Genomic DNA, 13963 nt, shown 5'->3' on the forward strand with positions numbered 1-13963 from the left:
TGCAATGTGAATTTTCTCTCTGTTCAAATAATTAAAATCAGACACCATTTCCACCAATTTCCTACCATAAGATCGCTGTTACCCAAGTTATCTTGCGCTATTTGACACTTCCTGTGATCTGTCCTCCTAGTCCCAAGTGCTCTCGTTTAGATATATTATAACGCGGGTCACAGCACCACACTTCACGTTTTCTGCTTTTATGCTTGCGATGCGCTCTTAGGCTGTGAATTATGAAGGTGCAGAAGCTGCCAGTATCAATATCTATCTAGGACAGACTTTTTCTTTTAAGCAAATTCACAGCCTAGGTGCTTGAGTGATCCTGTTGCGCCATTTTGTTCAAAGGCAGATCCTTTCTCTCTCCTGTTTTATTATCTCCCAAATTAGGAAAAGTGCAATTGCCATCTATCAAATTTGCTTTTTGGTCATTGGTAGATTTAAGTCCTCCCTTTAGGCCCTAGAGTTGCAAAGAAGTTTGATTAAATTTTTGAGTTTTAGTTTCTGGTTTAGCCTGAACACACAAGTTCCATGTCATTCAGCCAAGTCAGATGTGATTGCTGAGGCTGAGGACTCCTTCAGTTAATCTTAGCTCAGCCCATAGTTGTCTGAATTCAGAATGTGTGTTCAGTGCCATGGGTCCCAGGCAGCAACAATCCCTTATTGGTCACTGTATGAGGACATGGCGCCACCACCCCCCCACCACCCCCCCCCCCCCCCCACCCCGCCTGCTTTCCCAGGTTGCGTCTGGATCTGGGGTAGTAATGCTTTGATAAATGAGATCCCACAGTACTTTTGTGCCAGGGTGAATAAAGCTTGGACAATCTAGTGTCTGGGACTCTCCTCCCATTTTTTGATTGCCATCCAGTGTTGCGTAACTTTTCCATGTATGAAATCAAGTGGTACAGATGTAACATGATCAATTGAGTCTTTGGAGGGGAATCCTGGCCATCAGAATGTCCAAGCTTGATTCATCCTTGCATGGGGTGACTGCGGGGTCTAATTTGGAGAAGTGTTGCTACCCCCAGGACAGGCAGGTGAATAGACATCAATTGGGAGTGTTGATAAGATTGTCCTACTGAAAGATAAGAGCCATGTTCTGTGTCTGCAATGTACAACCTGTTGTTATTAAATTCAGGAAGGTCATGGGGTGGTGAGTCATCAGGGACAGCTCTTCTCTCCTGTATATAGCTCATTACCAAGTGCCATTGGCACAGCCAGGGAATGAGACAGCTCAAAGGGGCAGGAGAAAAGTATAACAATCGTATGCCCAGGAAAGGAAGAGGATAAAAACAACATGATTTCAAGGAGAGAACAGTTACTATTGAGGAGTTGTGAGGGCAATTGACAGCATTTGCAGCTCAGTTCTGTTTCTCACTATCATTCTGCACAACTGCTCGCTATTGTCACTCATCCCCAACGTTATTCAACAATCACTGACAAGAAAAAGGCTCTCCGATTGGCGCAAGATGACACAAAAGGCGCAGCAGTATCTTCAGTGCTAGTACAACATAGGAACAGGAGTAGGTCATTCAGCCCCCTCGAGCCTGTTCCACTATTTAATTAGATCATATGTGATCTGTATCTTAACCCTATCTACCTGCCTTGGTTCCATATCCCTTAAAATCCATACCCAATAAAAATCTATTAATCTCAGTTTTGAAATACTCCATTGACTTTGTGCAACAGCTTTTTGGGGGAAGAGTTCCAGATTGCCACTACCCATTCTGTGAAGCAGTGCTTCCTGACATCACCCCTGAATGGCCTAGTTCTAATTTTAAGGTTATGTCCCTTTGTTCTAGACTCCTCCTACCAGAAGAAATAGTTTCTCTCTATTGCTTAATCTAATCTTTGAATCATTTTTTTTTAGAGATACAGCACTGAAACAGGCCCTTCAGCCCACCGAGTCTGTGCCGACCAGCAACCACCCATTTATACTAACCCTACCACCTATTCCCATATCCCCCATACTAGGGGCAATTTACAACGGCCAATTTACCTATCATCTGCAAGTCTTTGGATGTGGGAGGAAACCGGAGCACCCGGCGAAAACCCACGCAGACACAGGGAGAACTTGCAAACTCCACACAGGCAGTACCCAGAATCGAACCTGGGTCCCTGGAGCTGTGAGGCTGCGGTGCTAACCACTGCGCCACCTTTCATCTTAAATATCTCAATTAGATATCCCCTTAATCTTGTGTATTTAAGGGAATACGAGCCTAGTCTATACAATCTATCCTCATAGTTTTTAGCCCAGGAATTATTTTGGTGAATCTGCGCTGCACACCCTCCAAGGCCAGTATATCCTTCCTAAGGTGCGGTGCCCAAAACTGAATGTAACAATTCAGCTGGAGTCTAACCAGACTTTATATATCAGTAACATAACTTGTGTGACACAAGGTGATGCAAAAGGCACAGCAGTATCTTCATTGCTGGTACAACACTATGTTCTCTCTCCCTCCCATCATATGTAAAACTTCCATTCACTGACAGTCACTGTCCCTCTTGTGTTTACAGTGAGTTACAGCCAACAGGGAAACCAGACAACAACAAGATAACAAGCAAAAAGGCAGCTGCAGCTTTCATCAACTCCACTCAACAAGGCAGAGTCCGGAAGCTTCTGGACAGTTTGATGTCGACTCACCTTCAGCTGCGAGGCACGCACTGCCTTTTTCTGAAAACTCCGCCTCTTCCTTTTCCGATCTCGACTGTGTTTGGGAGGACCAACGTCCCACTTGTATTATAGCTGTAAAATTTTTTCCCTGGTCCCTGTGGGTTTTGTTTTCAATGATGACCATTCTAGGTTTGTAGGGGACTGGGGACATTTTCAGAAGTAGGTGTGAAGAGAGAATGTAACGCTTTACAAAAGAAACCTTTTTAGCTGTCTTGTTTCTTGTTTGGGCATCTTCTCCTCCTCCTCCGTGTGTTCAGAGCTGGTGCATGAATCAAAAAAGACAAAGAAGTCGAGAGCTCCTTACTCCAGAGACTTGAGCATATAATCTAGGCTGACAGTTCCAGTGAAGTACTGAGGGAGTGCAGCAGTATAGGAGGTTCCGTTTCTTAGATGAGATGTTAAACTGAGGCCCCATCTGCCCTCTCAGGTGGATGTAAAAGATCCTATGGCATTATTTCAAAGAAGTGTAGGGGAGTTCTCCCCGGTGTCCTGGCCAATATTTGTCCCTCAACATCCATCATTAAAACAGATTACCTGGTCATTTATCTCATTGCTGTTTGTGGGAGCTTGCTGTGCACAAATTGGTTGCCACGCTTTCAACATTACAACAGTGACGACACTTCAAAAAGTATTTAATTGGCTGTAAAGTGCGTTGGGACTTCCTGAGGTGCTGAAAGATGCTATAGAAATGCAAGTCTTTTTTTTTCTGTGTAATGATGTTTCTGGCCTCTTGTTGACTGCTAGCTTGGTGCTGCATGTATTGCATGGCAATGAAGGCTGTGTTCTGCAGGCAGCTGGTACTTCCTAATGAGCTCTGCTTTTTTTCATGATGTCTCAGCAAGTTCAGGCGATAACTAGCTGAGCTGTACGGAGCAGGGAGGCCCCAGGTTTAAACCTCAGTCTGCACTGTTAGTGGGCTGGCAGTAAAGTGGGCGGGGATTGGCCCTCAGTGCCACCTGGTTTGGGGAGGGGTGGGGGAACTAATATCAGCCACGCTTACCTTTCCTGATCACCGTGCAGTGGTAGAAGCACACGCATAGATGACACGATCTTGGAAGCGACACCAAGAACCCAGGATTTCCAACCGGAGCAGCTTCATGAGGGGAGAAAACTGACAGGAAAGGAAGAGGAAGGAACGTAGTAACAGGAGAAGGCTATGCAGCCCCTTGAGCCTGTTCCACCATTCCATTAGATGCTGGCTGATCTGTATCACAAATCTCTTTACCCGCCTTGGTTCCAAATTCCTGAATACCCTTACCTAACAAATATCTATCAATCTCAGTTTTGAAATTTTCTATTGACCCGCAGCCTCAATGGCTTTTTGGGAGGCACGGAGAATTTCCGATTTCCACTACCCTTTGTGTGAGTAAATAGTTCCTGACATCACCCCTGAATGGCCCAGCTCTAATTGGATATGTTCCCTTGTTCTGGATTCCACCCCCAGCGGGAATAGATTCTATCTAAACTATCAAATCCTTGAATCATTTTAAACACCTCAATTAGATCACCCCTTAATTTTCTATACTAATGGGAATAGAAGCCTAGTCTATGCAACCTGTCCTCCTAATTTTACCCGGTAGCATTCTGGTGAATCTGTGCTGCACCCCTTCCAAGGCCAGTCACCTGAGGTGCAGTGCCCAAACTTGAATATGGTACTCCTGATGGGATCTAACCAAAATTCTATACAATAATACAGGGGGGAAAAATGTTCTTTCAAAAGCACAAAAACCACAGTCTTGCCGAGCAGTAAGGTAATGGTGGTAATAAAGGGATTGAGGTTTTCCAGCTGTTTACACCTGCTGCTCTAATAACCTTTCAATCCCTTCTCAAGCATATATTCATGCACTATATTGACAGTACCTTACTGTGCAAGTTTGACTTGTTGGTGCACACTGACAAGGGCACAATGGGCTGAAAGGCCGCTTCTATACTGTTTTGTCTTAAATTCTGTGACAAGCAATGCCTGGGAAGCCAGTGCAGTGCTGGGCAGTATTTGAGTCAAATGATTGCATTTAACTCTTTCTCCCATCAGTGATTCTCGCCTGGCACTGGAGTTTCTATGGATCTCAACTGTATGCTGTACACAACTGGAGGGTCCTTGATCAAAGACTTCCCCTGTTAGTGTAATATCAGCACACCACAGAGTGGAGCGCCCAGGATGGCCCTGGGAGGTAGGAATGAGTGGGAACTGGAGACCTCAGGGAAGGCACCGGTGTTGGTGAAACTGTGTAGCAGAGCAGGATGGCTGAATGGGAGAAAGGGACGGATGAAGAACTGAGTTGGCAAAATACCCAGGGTCCATGGCATCAAACATGGGTTAAAAACCTCACACTCTCCCCCAACATAATGTAATCGGTCCATGGGTGTCATGTGATTACCACAGACCAATCAGCAATGGGAGAGGCTTGTTGCAGGTAGAAGATTTTTAATGATATTGATAAACCAATTCTGTCACACTGACTTGGAGTTTGTTGTATATTTTGCTGGATAGGATCAGGTATCTCAGAGCACCAATCAAGGAGCCAAAGGATTGAACAATAAGGCATGCAGCTGAGTCATTAAAAATATGACCAGATGTTTGCTGAGGATTTCCATTTTAAAGTTTTTTTTGAAACTTGGTCCACAGTTTCTAGTTGTAAAATGTAATAGCTTCTCTGAATAAGGTTGCTCTCTTGTCTAAACACCACCATGTTCTTAGCTGTAATCAACAGCAGGGTGACACCATGGAGGAGGAGGTGTGGAATCAGAGCACATGTTTTATGTGTACTTGAATGTACTATATTGTTCAGTGTTGGTTCCTTTTAGTTTACTATTTATAGTTTTGAAGTGCTTGTTTTAGCTTGTGGTTCATCCCCCTGCCCCTCCCCACCCTCCTCCCCTCCTCAGCTCAACCCACCTAAAGCTTGCGAGCTGCCGAGACTCTCGGGGCACCCTTTTGCTATAATAAACTTTGGATCTAGATTTTAGATTAGATTAGAGATACAGCACTGAAACAGGCCCTTCGGCCCACCGAGTCTGTGCCGAACATCAACCACCCATTTATACTAATCCTACACTAATCCCATATTCCTACCAAACATCCCCACCTGTCCTTATATTTCCCTACCACCTACCTATACTAGTGACAATTTATAATGGCCAATTTACCTATCAACCTGCAAGTCTTTTGGCTTGTGGGAGGAAACCGGAGCACCCAGAGAAAACCCACGCAGACACAGGGAGAACTTGCAAACTCCACACAGGCAGTACCCGGAATCGAACCCGGGTCCCTGGAGCTGTGAGGCTGCGGTGCTAACCACTGCGCCACTGTGCCGCCCTGAATACTTCCCATTTCTGATCAGAATGCTTCATTTGTGACCTGGGAACATCTGGAGCGTGAGTAAATGTCGACCAGCCAGAGATCATTCAGCTATTCTTATAAGACTGCTTGCAAAAGAACTATTTTCCAAAAAAAAATCACAGTACAGCCCAGATTAATGGGAAAGCATTCTCTGCACTCTGCTAATTTCAGTGGTCCAATGTGAAATGGCTTTGTGCATTCTTGTCCAGCTCCCATTACATAAGGGCCTAATTCATCATCTGTGGTTGGACATATTCCTGGAGGTTTCATCACATGGCCTTTGTAACATTCCCAGCCCGCACTCCTGCCATTGGTCACATATCATGGTGCACTACCTTCCAAGCCAACTGGCAAGCAAACAAACTCTTCATTACATGATTGGATGATTCTCGACTGTCAGTTAAGCAGCCCATGTCCAATATTTTTATAACTAATAAACAAAAGTGTTCAAAAATAAAATGAAACAACCCTACAATTTACTTCAAAGCACCCTATAATTTTTCACCTGGCTTTGCTCCCAGCAGTGTCCTGGAGATTAATTTTCAATTTCCAAAGAATCCAGGACAGTTCCAGAGGTTCAGCAACCCTGTAGAGGCCCCAGGATACTTGTGTCCAGGCTTTAACTCAGGGCAGGAATCTGGGAAGACCCATGCAAAATGGAGCATCTCAAATAAGGTGATGGAATCTGGGTTTTACGGATCTAAACTGCAATTTCCACAATCCAAATGACCTGTTGCAAGATCCTAGACACTCCACACACTCTTGTACAAATGCTGGGTGCCACTGCTGAGCAGTGTTCACAATTTTAATGGTTCTGTTTGCACACAGATCTTTCCTTATTCATCCTTCTTCTATGCTGGTTCTGATGGGGTGACGTCCGTACTCACATTTGTCCTTGAAAGTTTTTTGTTCAATTCACTTTTGCTTTTGTAGTCATATTATTTGTTTGTAATAAATTCTAGCTCAGTAACAAGGTGTTTAATTAAAATCGCCTGAATAACTCTTTGTCATCCAACGATAATGACTTGAAGGGTAAAAATTTAACTGAAATGATGATAGATGAGATGCAAGTGCCATTGCATGTTAAGGCTACTCTATTCACCCAATGTATACCCCTCAACAGTTACACACACAATCTTCACAGCAAACACTAGCCTGACCCACCAATTGTCTCTGTCCTTCATCTCACCTCAGTGCACAGTGGCTGCAGCTCCATGGTGTCCTGAATATGAGCATAGGAACTGGAATGGACCTTTCAGCCCCTCGAGCCTCTGCCACCATTCAGTTGGATCATGGCTGATCTGTACTTCAACTCTACTTACCCACTTCAGCTCCATATCCCTTGATACCCTTACCCAACAAAAAAAAATGAAAGTTCCAATAGACCCAGCATCCACGGCATTTTGAGGTGAGCAAGTTCCAGATTTCCACTACCTTTTCTGTAAAAAAGTGCTTCCTAATTTCACTCCGAAATGACCTGGCTCTAATAATTCTAAGATTATGTCACTGTGTTCTGGTGGAGTAGTTTATAGGCCATCTAACAGTAGCCACACTGTGGGACAGAATATAAATCAAGAAATAATGGGGGCTTGTAAGGAACGTCCTGCAATAATCGACGGTGATTTTAATCAGTTGGGCAAATCAAAATGGCAAAGGTGGTTTTGAGGATTAGTTCATAGATTGTATTCGGGACAGTTTCTTAGAACAATACATTCCGGAACCAACCCGGGAACAGGCTGTTTTAGACCAGGTATTGTGGTATGTGACAGGGTTAATTAATGATCTCATAGTAAAGGATCCTCCAGGTGATCATAAGATGATAGAATTTCACATTCAGTTTGAGGGTGAGAAACCTGTGTTTGGCACCAGTGTCTTAAACTTAAATAAAGGCAATTACAATGGTATGAAGACAGAGTTGATGACAGTGGACTGGGAAAATATGTTAACAGGTAACACAGTATAAAAACAGTAGCAGACATTTAAGGAGATATTTCATAGCTCTCAACAAAGATATATACCATTGAGAAAGGATGCACCATCCATGGCTAAGTAAGGATGGTAATAAAGAGGGAGAAATTGGAATGAGAGTAAACCAGCAAGAAATATAAAAACTGTTCGTAAGAGCTTCTACAGGTATATAAAAAGGAAGAGTGTAGCTAAAGTAAACATTGGTGCCTTAGAGGATGAGACTTGGGCATTAATAATGGGAAACTAGGAAATGGCACAGACTTTGAACAATTATTTTGTATCTGTCTTCATTGAAGAAGACACAAAAAAAATACCAAGAATAGTATAAAATCAAGTGGCAAAAGGAAGGGAAGAACTTAAAACAAGCACTATCACTAGAGAGAAAGCACTAGAAAAACTAATGGACTACAGGCTGACAAGTCCCCTGGAGCTGATGCCCACATCTTAGGGTCTTAAAAGATGTGGCTGCAGAGATAGTAGATGGATTGGTTTTAATCTTCCAAAATTCCTCAGATTCTGAAATTCTCCCAGCAGATTGGAAAACTACAAATGTAACACCTCCATTCTATAAAGAGGGTGTGACAGAAAGCAGGAATCTATAAGCCAGTTAGCCTAACATCTGTCATTCGGAAAATGCTGAAATCTATTATTAAAGAAGTGGTCGGAGGACATTTAGAAAATCATCATGCAATCGAGTGGAGTCAACATGGTTTTGTGACAAGAAAATCGTGTTTGACAAATATATAGAGTTCTTTGAGGATGTAACAAACAGGGTAGATAAAGGGGGATCAGTAGATGTAGTGTATTTGGATTTCCAAAAGGCATTCGATAAGGTGCCACATAAAAGACTAATACACAATATAACACCTCATGGTGTTGGGGGCAATATATTAACATGGATAGAGGATTGGCTAACGAACAGGAAACAGAGAGTTGGGAAAATGGGGTATTGTCAGGCTGGCAAACTGTAACAAGTGGAGTGCCATAGGGATCAGTGCTGGGGACTCAACTATTTACGATCTATATTAATGACTTGCACTATCGCCAAATTTGCTGACAATGCAAAGATAGGTGGGAAAACAAGTTGTGAGGAGGACACAAAGAGACTGCAAAGGGATGTAGATAGGTTAAATGAGTGGACAACATTTGACAGATGGAGTATAATGTGGAAAAATGTGAGGTTGTCCACTTTGGTGGGAAGAACAGAAAAGCAGAATATTATTTACATGGAGAGAGATGGCAGAATGCTGTGGTACAGAGGGATCTGCGTGTCCTTTTACATGAATCACAAAAAGCATGCAGGTACAGCAAGTAATTCGGAAGCCAAATGGAATGTTGGCCTTTATTGCAAGGAAGGGTGGAATATAAAAGTAGGGAAGTCTTGCTACAACAGTACAGGGCATTGGTGAGACCACACCTGGAGTACTGCATACAGTTTTGGTCTCCTTATTTAAGGAGGGATATACTTGCAATGGAGGCAGTTCACAAAAGGTTCAGTAGATTGATTCCTGAGGAAACTTTGAGCAGGTTAGGCCAATACTCATTGGAGTTTCGAAGAATGAGAGGTGATCTTATTGAAACATCTAAGATTCTGAGGAGCCTTGACAGGGTAGATGCTGAGAGGATGCTTCCTCTTGCAGGAGAATCTAGAACTAGGGGGCACAGTTTCAAAATAAGGGGTCCCCCATTCAGACAGAGATGAAGAGAAATTTCTTCTCTCAGAAGGTCATTAATATTTGGAATTCTCTTCACCTGAGAGCAGTGGTGGTTGGTCTTTGAATAGTTTCAAGGCTGAGTTAGATTTTTGATCTACAAGGGAGTCAAGGGTTATGGGGGGCGGGCAGGAAAGTAGAGTTGAGGCCACAATCAGATCAGCCATGATCTTATTGAATAGCGGAGCAGGCTCGAGGGGCCAAATGGCCTACTCCTGCTCCTATTTCTTATGTTCTTATGATTCTCTCCACTGGAGGAAATAGTTTTTCTGTATCTATCCTATAAAATTAATTTATCATTTTGGCATCACTCCCCTCAGCCTTCTAAACTTAAGGGAGCACAAGCCAAGTGTATATAACCTGTGCTCATAATGTAGCCCTTTAAATTCTGCTATCATTCTGGTGAATCTGTGCTGTACCCCTTTCCAGGGCCAATATTTCTGAGGATCAGTGCTAAAAACTGATGGGATCCAGATGGGATCTAATAAAGGCTCTATACAACTATAGTATAACTTCCTCCACTTTATATTCCAATCCCCTTAAGATAAAGGTCAATATTCCATTCGCCTTTTTGATTACTGGTACCTGTGTACTAGGTTTTAGTGATTTCTGTACATGGATACCGAAATCACTTTGTTCCTCTAGGACGCAGTGTCTCAACATTAAAAAAAAAACTCCAATTTGTCTTTCTCAGATCCAAAGTGGATGAACTTACACTTCCCTATATTGAACTCCATCTGTCATAGTTTTATCCATTCAACTAATCTGTCTTTATCCCTTTCTAACTTCCACATCATTTACTGTGTCTCCTATCTTAGTGTCATTTGCAAACTTGGATATGCTGCTCTCTATTATTTCATCTAAGTCAATAATAAATATAATGAAAATCTGAGGCCCCAGTGCAGATCCCTGGGAAACACCACTTGTCACATCCTAACAATCAAAGAACAAAGCCTTTATCCCCGCTCTCTATCTCTGACCTCCCAACCGATTACCAACCCATGTCACAAGGTTACCTTCAATCCATGTGCTCTTATTGTTGTTAATCTCTTGTGCGGAACCTTATCAAAGCACAATAAAGATAATTAGAAATGAGAGCTCCCATCTGTGAATTGATCCAAGACAGTCAATAGGATTGGTTCCAATCTGGAGTATGTAACTGTTCACGTAGGCACCGAGTTTTGTGCCTATCTAAGGACCTGTTGGTGTGTTATTTGAGTAATTAATGTACCCCCATGGGGGTAGAGTTGGATTTCATATGTGAAAACAGTGAGGAACTATAAAGGCCAGAAACTCTTTTCCCAACTTTCACACTTATCCCTTCCCCATAGAGCAGGGAAATATGGAATTGGCAACATCTATTTCCCCATCCAAAGGATTCAAACTCTGTCTGGCTTTAGCAGTGTATATTGCAACCTTCTGCTAGACCAGGTAAGTAAAATGGGTCCATGAGGAGGGGTCTGGAGTTCAAGGTTTGTCTGTTTGGCCTCCCACCTGAAAATGGCAGCCCCGATATTGGTAAGAGAAGTCTAACTTTGCACTATACGTTGATACTAGGCAGACTGTTGGAGGTAGAATTGCAACATTAGTTATGACGCATTTGACAATGCTCCTTTATTTCTGCAAATGGTACCCTCCTCTCTGAGGGAGCAACTAGCAATCTGCATCATGAAGTTTTTGAACACTGGTGAGACTCAAGAATGGCTCCTTCTGGCAAATGTGTGGAGGTAACCTTGGTGGGGGTTACAACATAAAGGTATATGAGGATAGGTCTTTTCTGATGTCATCATCTGCTCTGATCTTTCAGCAGGTCACTTGTGACACCATGGAACATCCTGTCCAGCTTTTGTTGTGTTCAGTGGAACAAACAGTAGAACTGGTGTCTCCATTTGCATTTGGAACTGTTGCATAATTGAAATATATAATGTGGAATCAGCCTAAACCAGACACTAGAGAAAGAGACTTTCAATAAGCTTATGAATGAGGTTGTCACTCTCCCCCATGTTGTGCACTCTGAACACAACTCTTTGGCTAAGCACAGATTTCCACACTACCCAATCCAGGTTACCAGTTCATAAAGAACCAGCTTAGAATGACCTCACACTCCAATTGGATTGGAGATTTGCGCGGTGCAACCAGGGAAGGATTTCTGTAAGATCATAATGATGGGAGCCAAGATTGTGGCTTGTTTTCAATTTGTTCCAAAACTTTGACTGAATTGTGATGTTTTGAGTATAACTGTTTTGTGTTCATTGAGAAACACTTGCTTTGTTGTCTTGTGTGGTTACTGCTGATCCCTTTAGCTGTTTTTCTTTTCTTTCCTGAGGTTTTGTACGTAAATTAATTTCATACGGTACTAGTTCTGTATTAATATCAATAAAGATGTTTGACAGTTAAACTCTGACTCCAAGGCTGCTTTTTTATTCAATTAAAGTGTTACGGCCAAGGTGATGTGGGGGTCACAGTCGCCTCTCTTGCCCTTCCTCTTATTTGACCGCAACAGGGTTTATTCCTTTTTAGCAGTGGTTGTGTTTACCCCCTCAGCGAGTGTTTTACCTTTTACCTTTACTGTGATCGTGAAAGGACCAATCAGACAGGTTTTCTTGAGTTTAAACAAGAAAGATGTAAGTTTATTATACTCAACAAGCTAAATCTAATTTAAAATAATAATATACAGTACACTTTCATGCACACATTCACACAAGGATCACACACGCACAAATAGATTAGAAAGTGGAAAGTAGGTTTTTTGATTGGATGAAAGTCTGGAATAAGTAAAAGTTAAATACACTGTTGGTGGGGTTGTATGATTCGGTGGTCTTCTGGCTGAAGTTGTATTCTTTAAGTCCTTGGCTGGTCAAAGTGTACTTTGTAGCTGGTCCACTGCGCTCAGGGTTTTCTTGATCTGATAATCTACTCAGTTAACCAAAGTATTGTCCTGGCTGGGATTCTTGTTAGACTTCTGGCTCCAGTTGGGCCTTAGAATTTGCAAAGGTGTTTCAGATGCAAATTGTGGTGGCCATCTTGGCTGCCAGTATTTTTTTTAAGTTACCTGTAAGATTTTCTCCATTAAAAGTCTAATGCAAGTTTCTAAACAATTAATTTATATTTCTCATTTGGTATATAATGTTTTCTTGACAAAAGTCTAAAGAAATGAAATATCTTATCACTTTCTTGCCAACTTCTTCCCCTTCTGTACCCTGAAGGAGTTTTTGGGATGGGATCTGACAGGTGCCTCTGATACCTTGCTCAAGTGGCCATTACATGGTGCCTTCTGTGAAACTATGGAGTGGGTCATCAGAGCTGATCCTCGCTAGGCGGCACCCACTACTCACTCAATTCCACTTCCACTTGGGGCTTTTGGGTAGTGAGCAGGAGTAGGAATCACAGCTGGTCTTTCCTTCTCCTTACTAAAGGACATCAGGTCAATTGTCATTGCTTTGGAATTGACATCAGCACAGACCAGGAGCAAGAAAGTTAAATATAATCATGATTATAAACATGAGGCGAGTGCCCTTTCTGTTGTTTCACCTCCTCCTCTGCCTGATCTTGAAACTGTTTGGTTTCTCCCCAGCATTACTGGAGGGTGCAACTTAAAAGAAAATAAAGACTAGAAACTCTTCCCCTCCCCCTCCACTTCTCACGTAGAAGATCGGAATGCAGAACTGAGTTCCAGCAATAGCACTTGAAATCGAGATGATTAGCTCATTTAAGGAGGAGCTGGAAAATTGGATAGTGATCCAGGATTGATGCTTGTAGGGATTGAGTACAGCCCAAAGTGATCAGGTTGCACACGATGCTTTACTCCTGCCAGCCTGTGGAGATGGATTTATCATGTAAGGGAAAGGAGGCCAGGATTGAAATAATGGGGATTGAACAATATTCCAGATTATATCAGAAAACCTTTGGGGATGTAGATCCTTTCCCCAGGAAATTAAATGTGTAGGGAATAGCCACAGCCTGGCAAAGGCCCAGATTTGATGGGGTGAATAGCCTGTTTTCTTTAAATGCTTTCTTATGTTTTTATTCAGTTCTATCACTCACCCGTGCAAAACTACATTTTTGTTACAACTGGAGAAATGATCATACTTAGCTGTAGCAGGATCCATAATCCCTCAAATTATTTCTGAATCATGATCTAACCTGTGCTGCTGTACTAAATGAACCATGGGCCAGACCGTTCAAAAACCCGACTCCAAAACGCCCACCTTCTAAGTATAAGGGGGCAAAACAAGGAACTGTGTGAATGAAATGTTTTTGAAGCATTTGCTTCAG

The 13963-nt window shown here is 42.5% G+C and overlaps 1 protein-coding gene across 4 annotated transcripts in view; it reads left to right on the plus strand.

The window, feature by feature from the left end:
- The window catches only part of LOC137379093 (RNA-binding Raly-like protein), an 831538-nt gene extending 819504 nt beyond the window's left edge, over positions 1-12034 (plus strand). For all 4 annotated transcript variants that reach the window (XM_068049754.1, XM_068049755.1, XM_068049757.1 and 1 more), the window contains one exon: positions 2512-12034. Coding sequence is in view for 1 of the 4 variants with exons in the window: in XM_068049755.1 (XP_067905856.1) it covers positions 2512-2514 (3 nt within the window). In the remaining 3 variants the exon portion in view is untranslated. The remainder of the gene's footprint in view (positions 1-2511) is intronic.
- The last annotated feature ends 1929 nt before the right edge of the window (positions 12035-13963 follow it).

The sequence above is a fragment of the Heterodontus francisci genome, chromosome 17 (assembly GCF_036365525.1).
Source record: "Heterodontus francisci isolate sHetFra1 chromosome 17, sHetFra1.hap1, whole genome shotgun sequence".
NCBI classification, from domain to species: Eukaryota; Metazoa; Chordata; class Chondrichthyes; order Heterodontiformes; family Heterodontidae; genus Heterodontus; species Heterodontus francisci.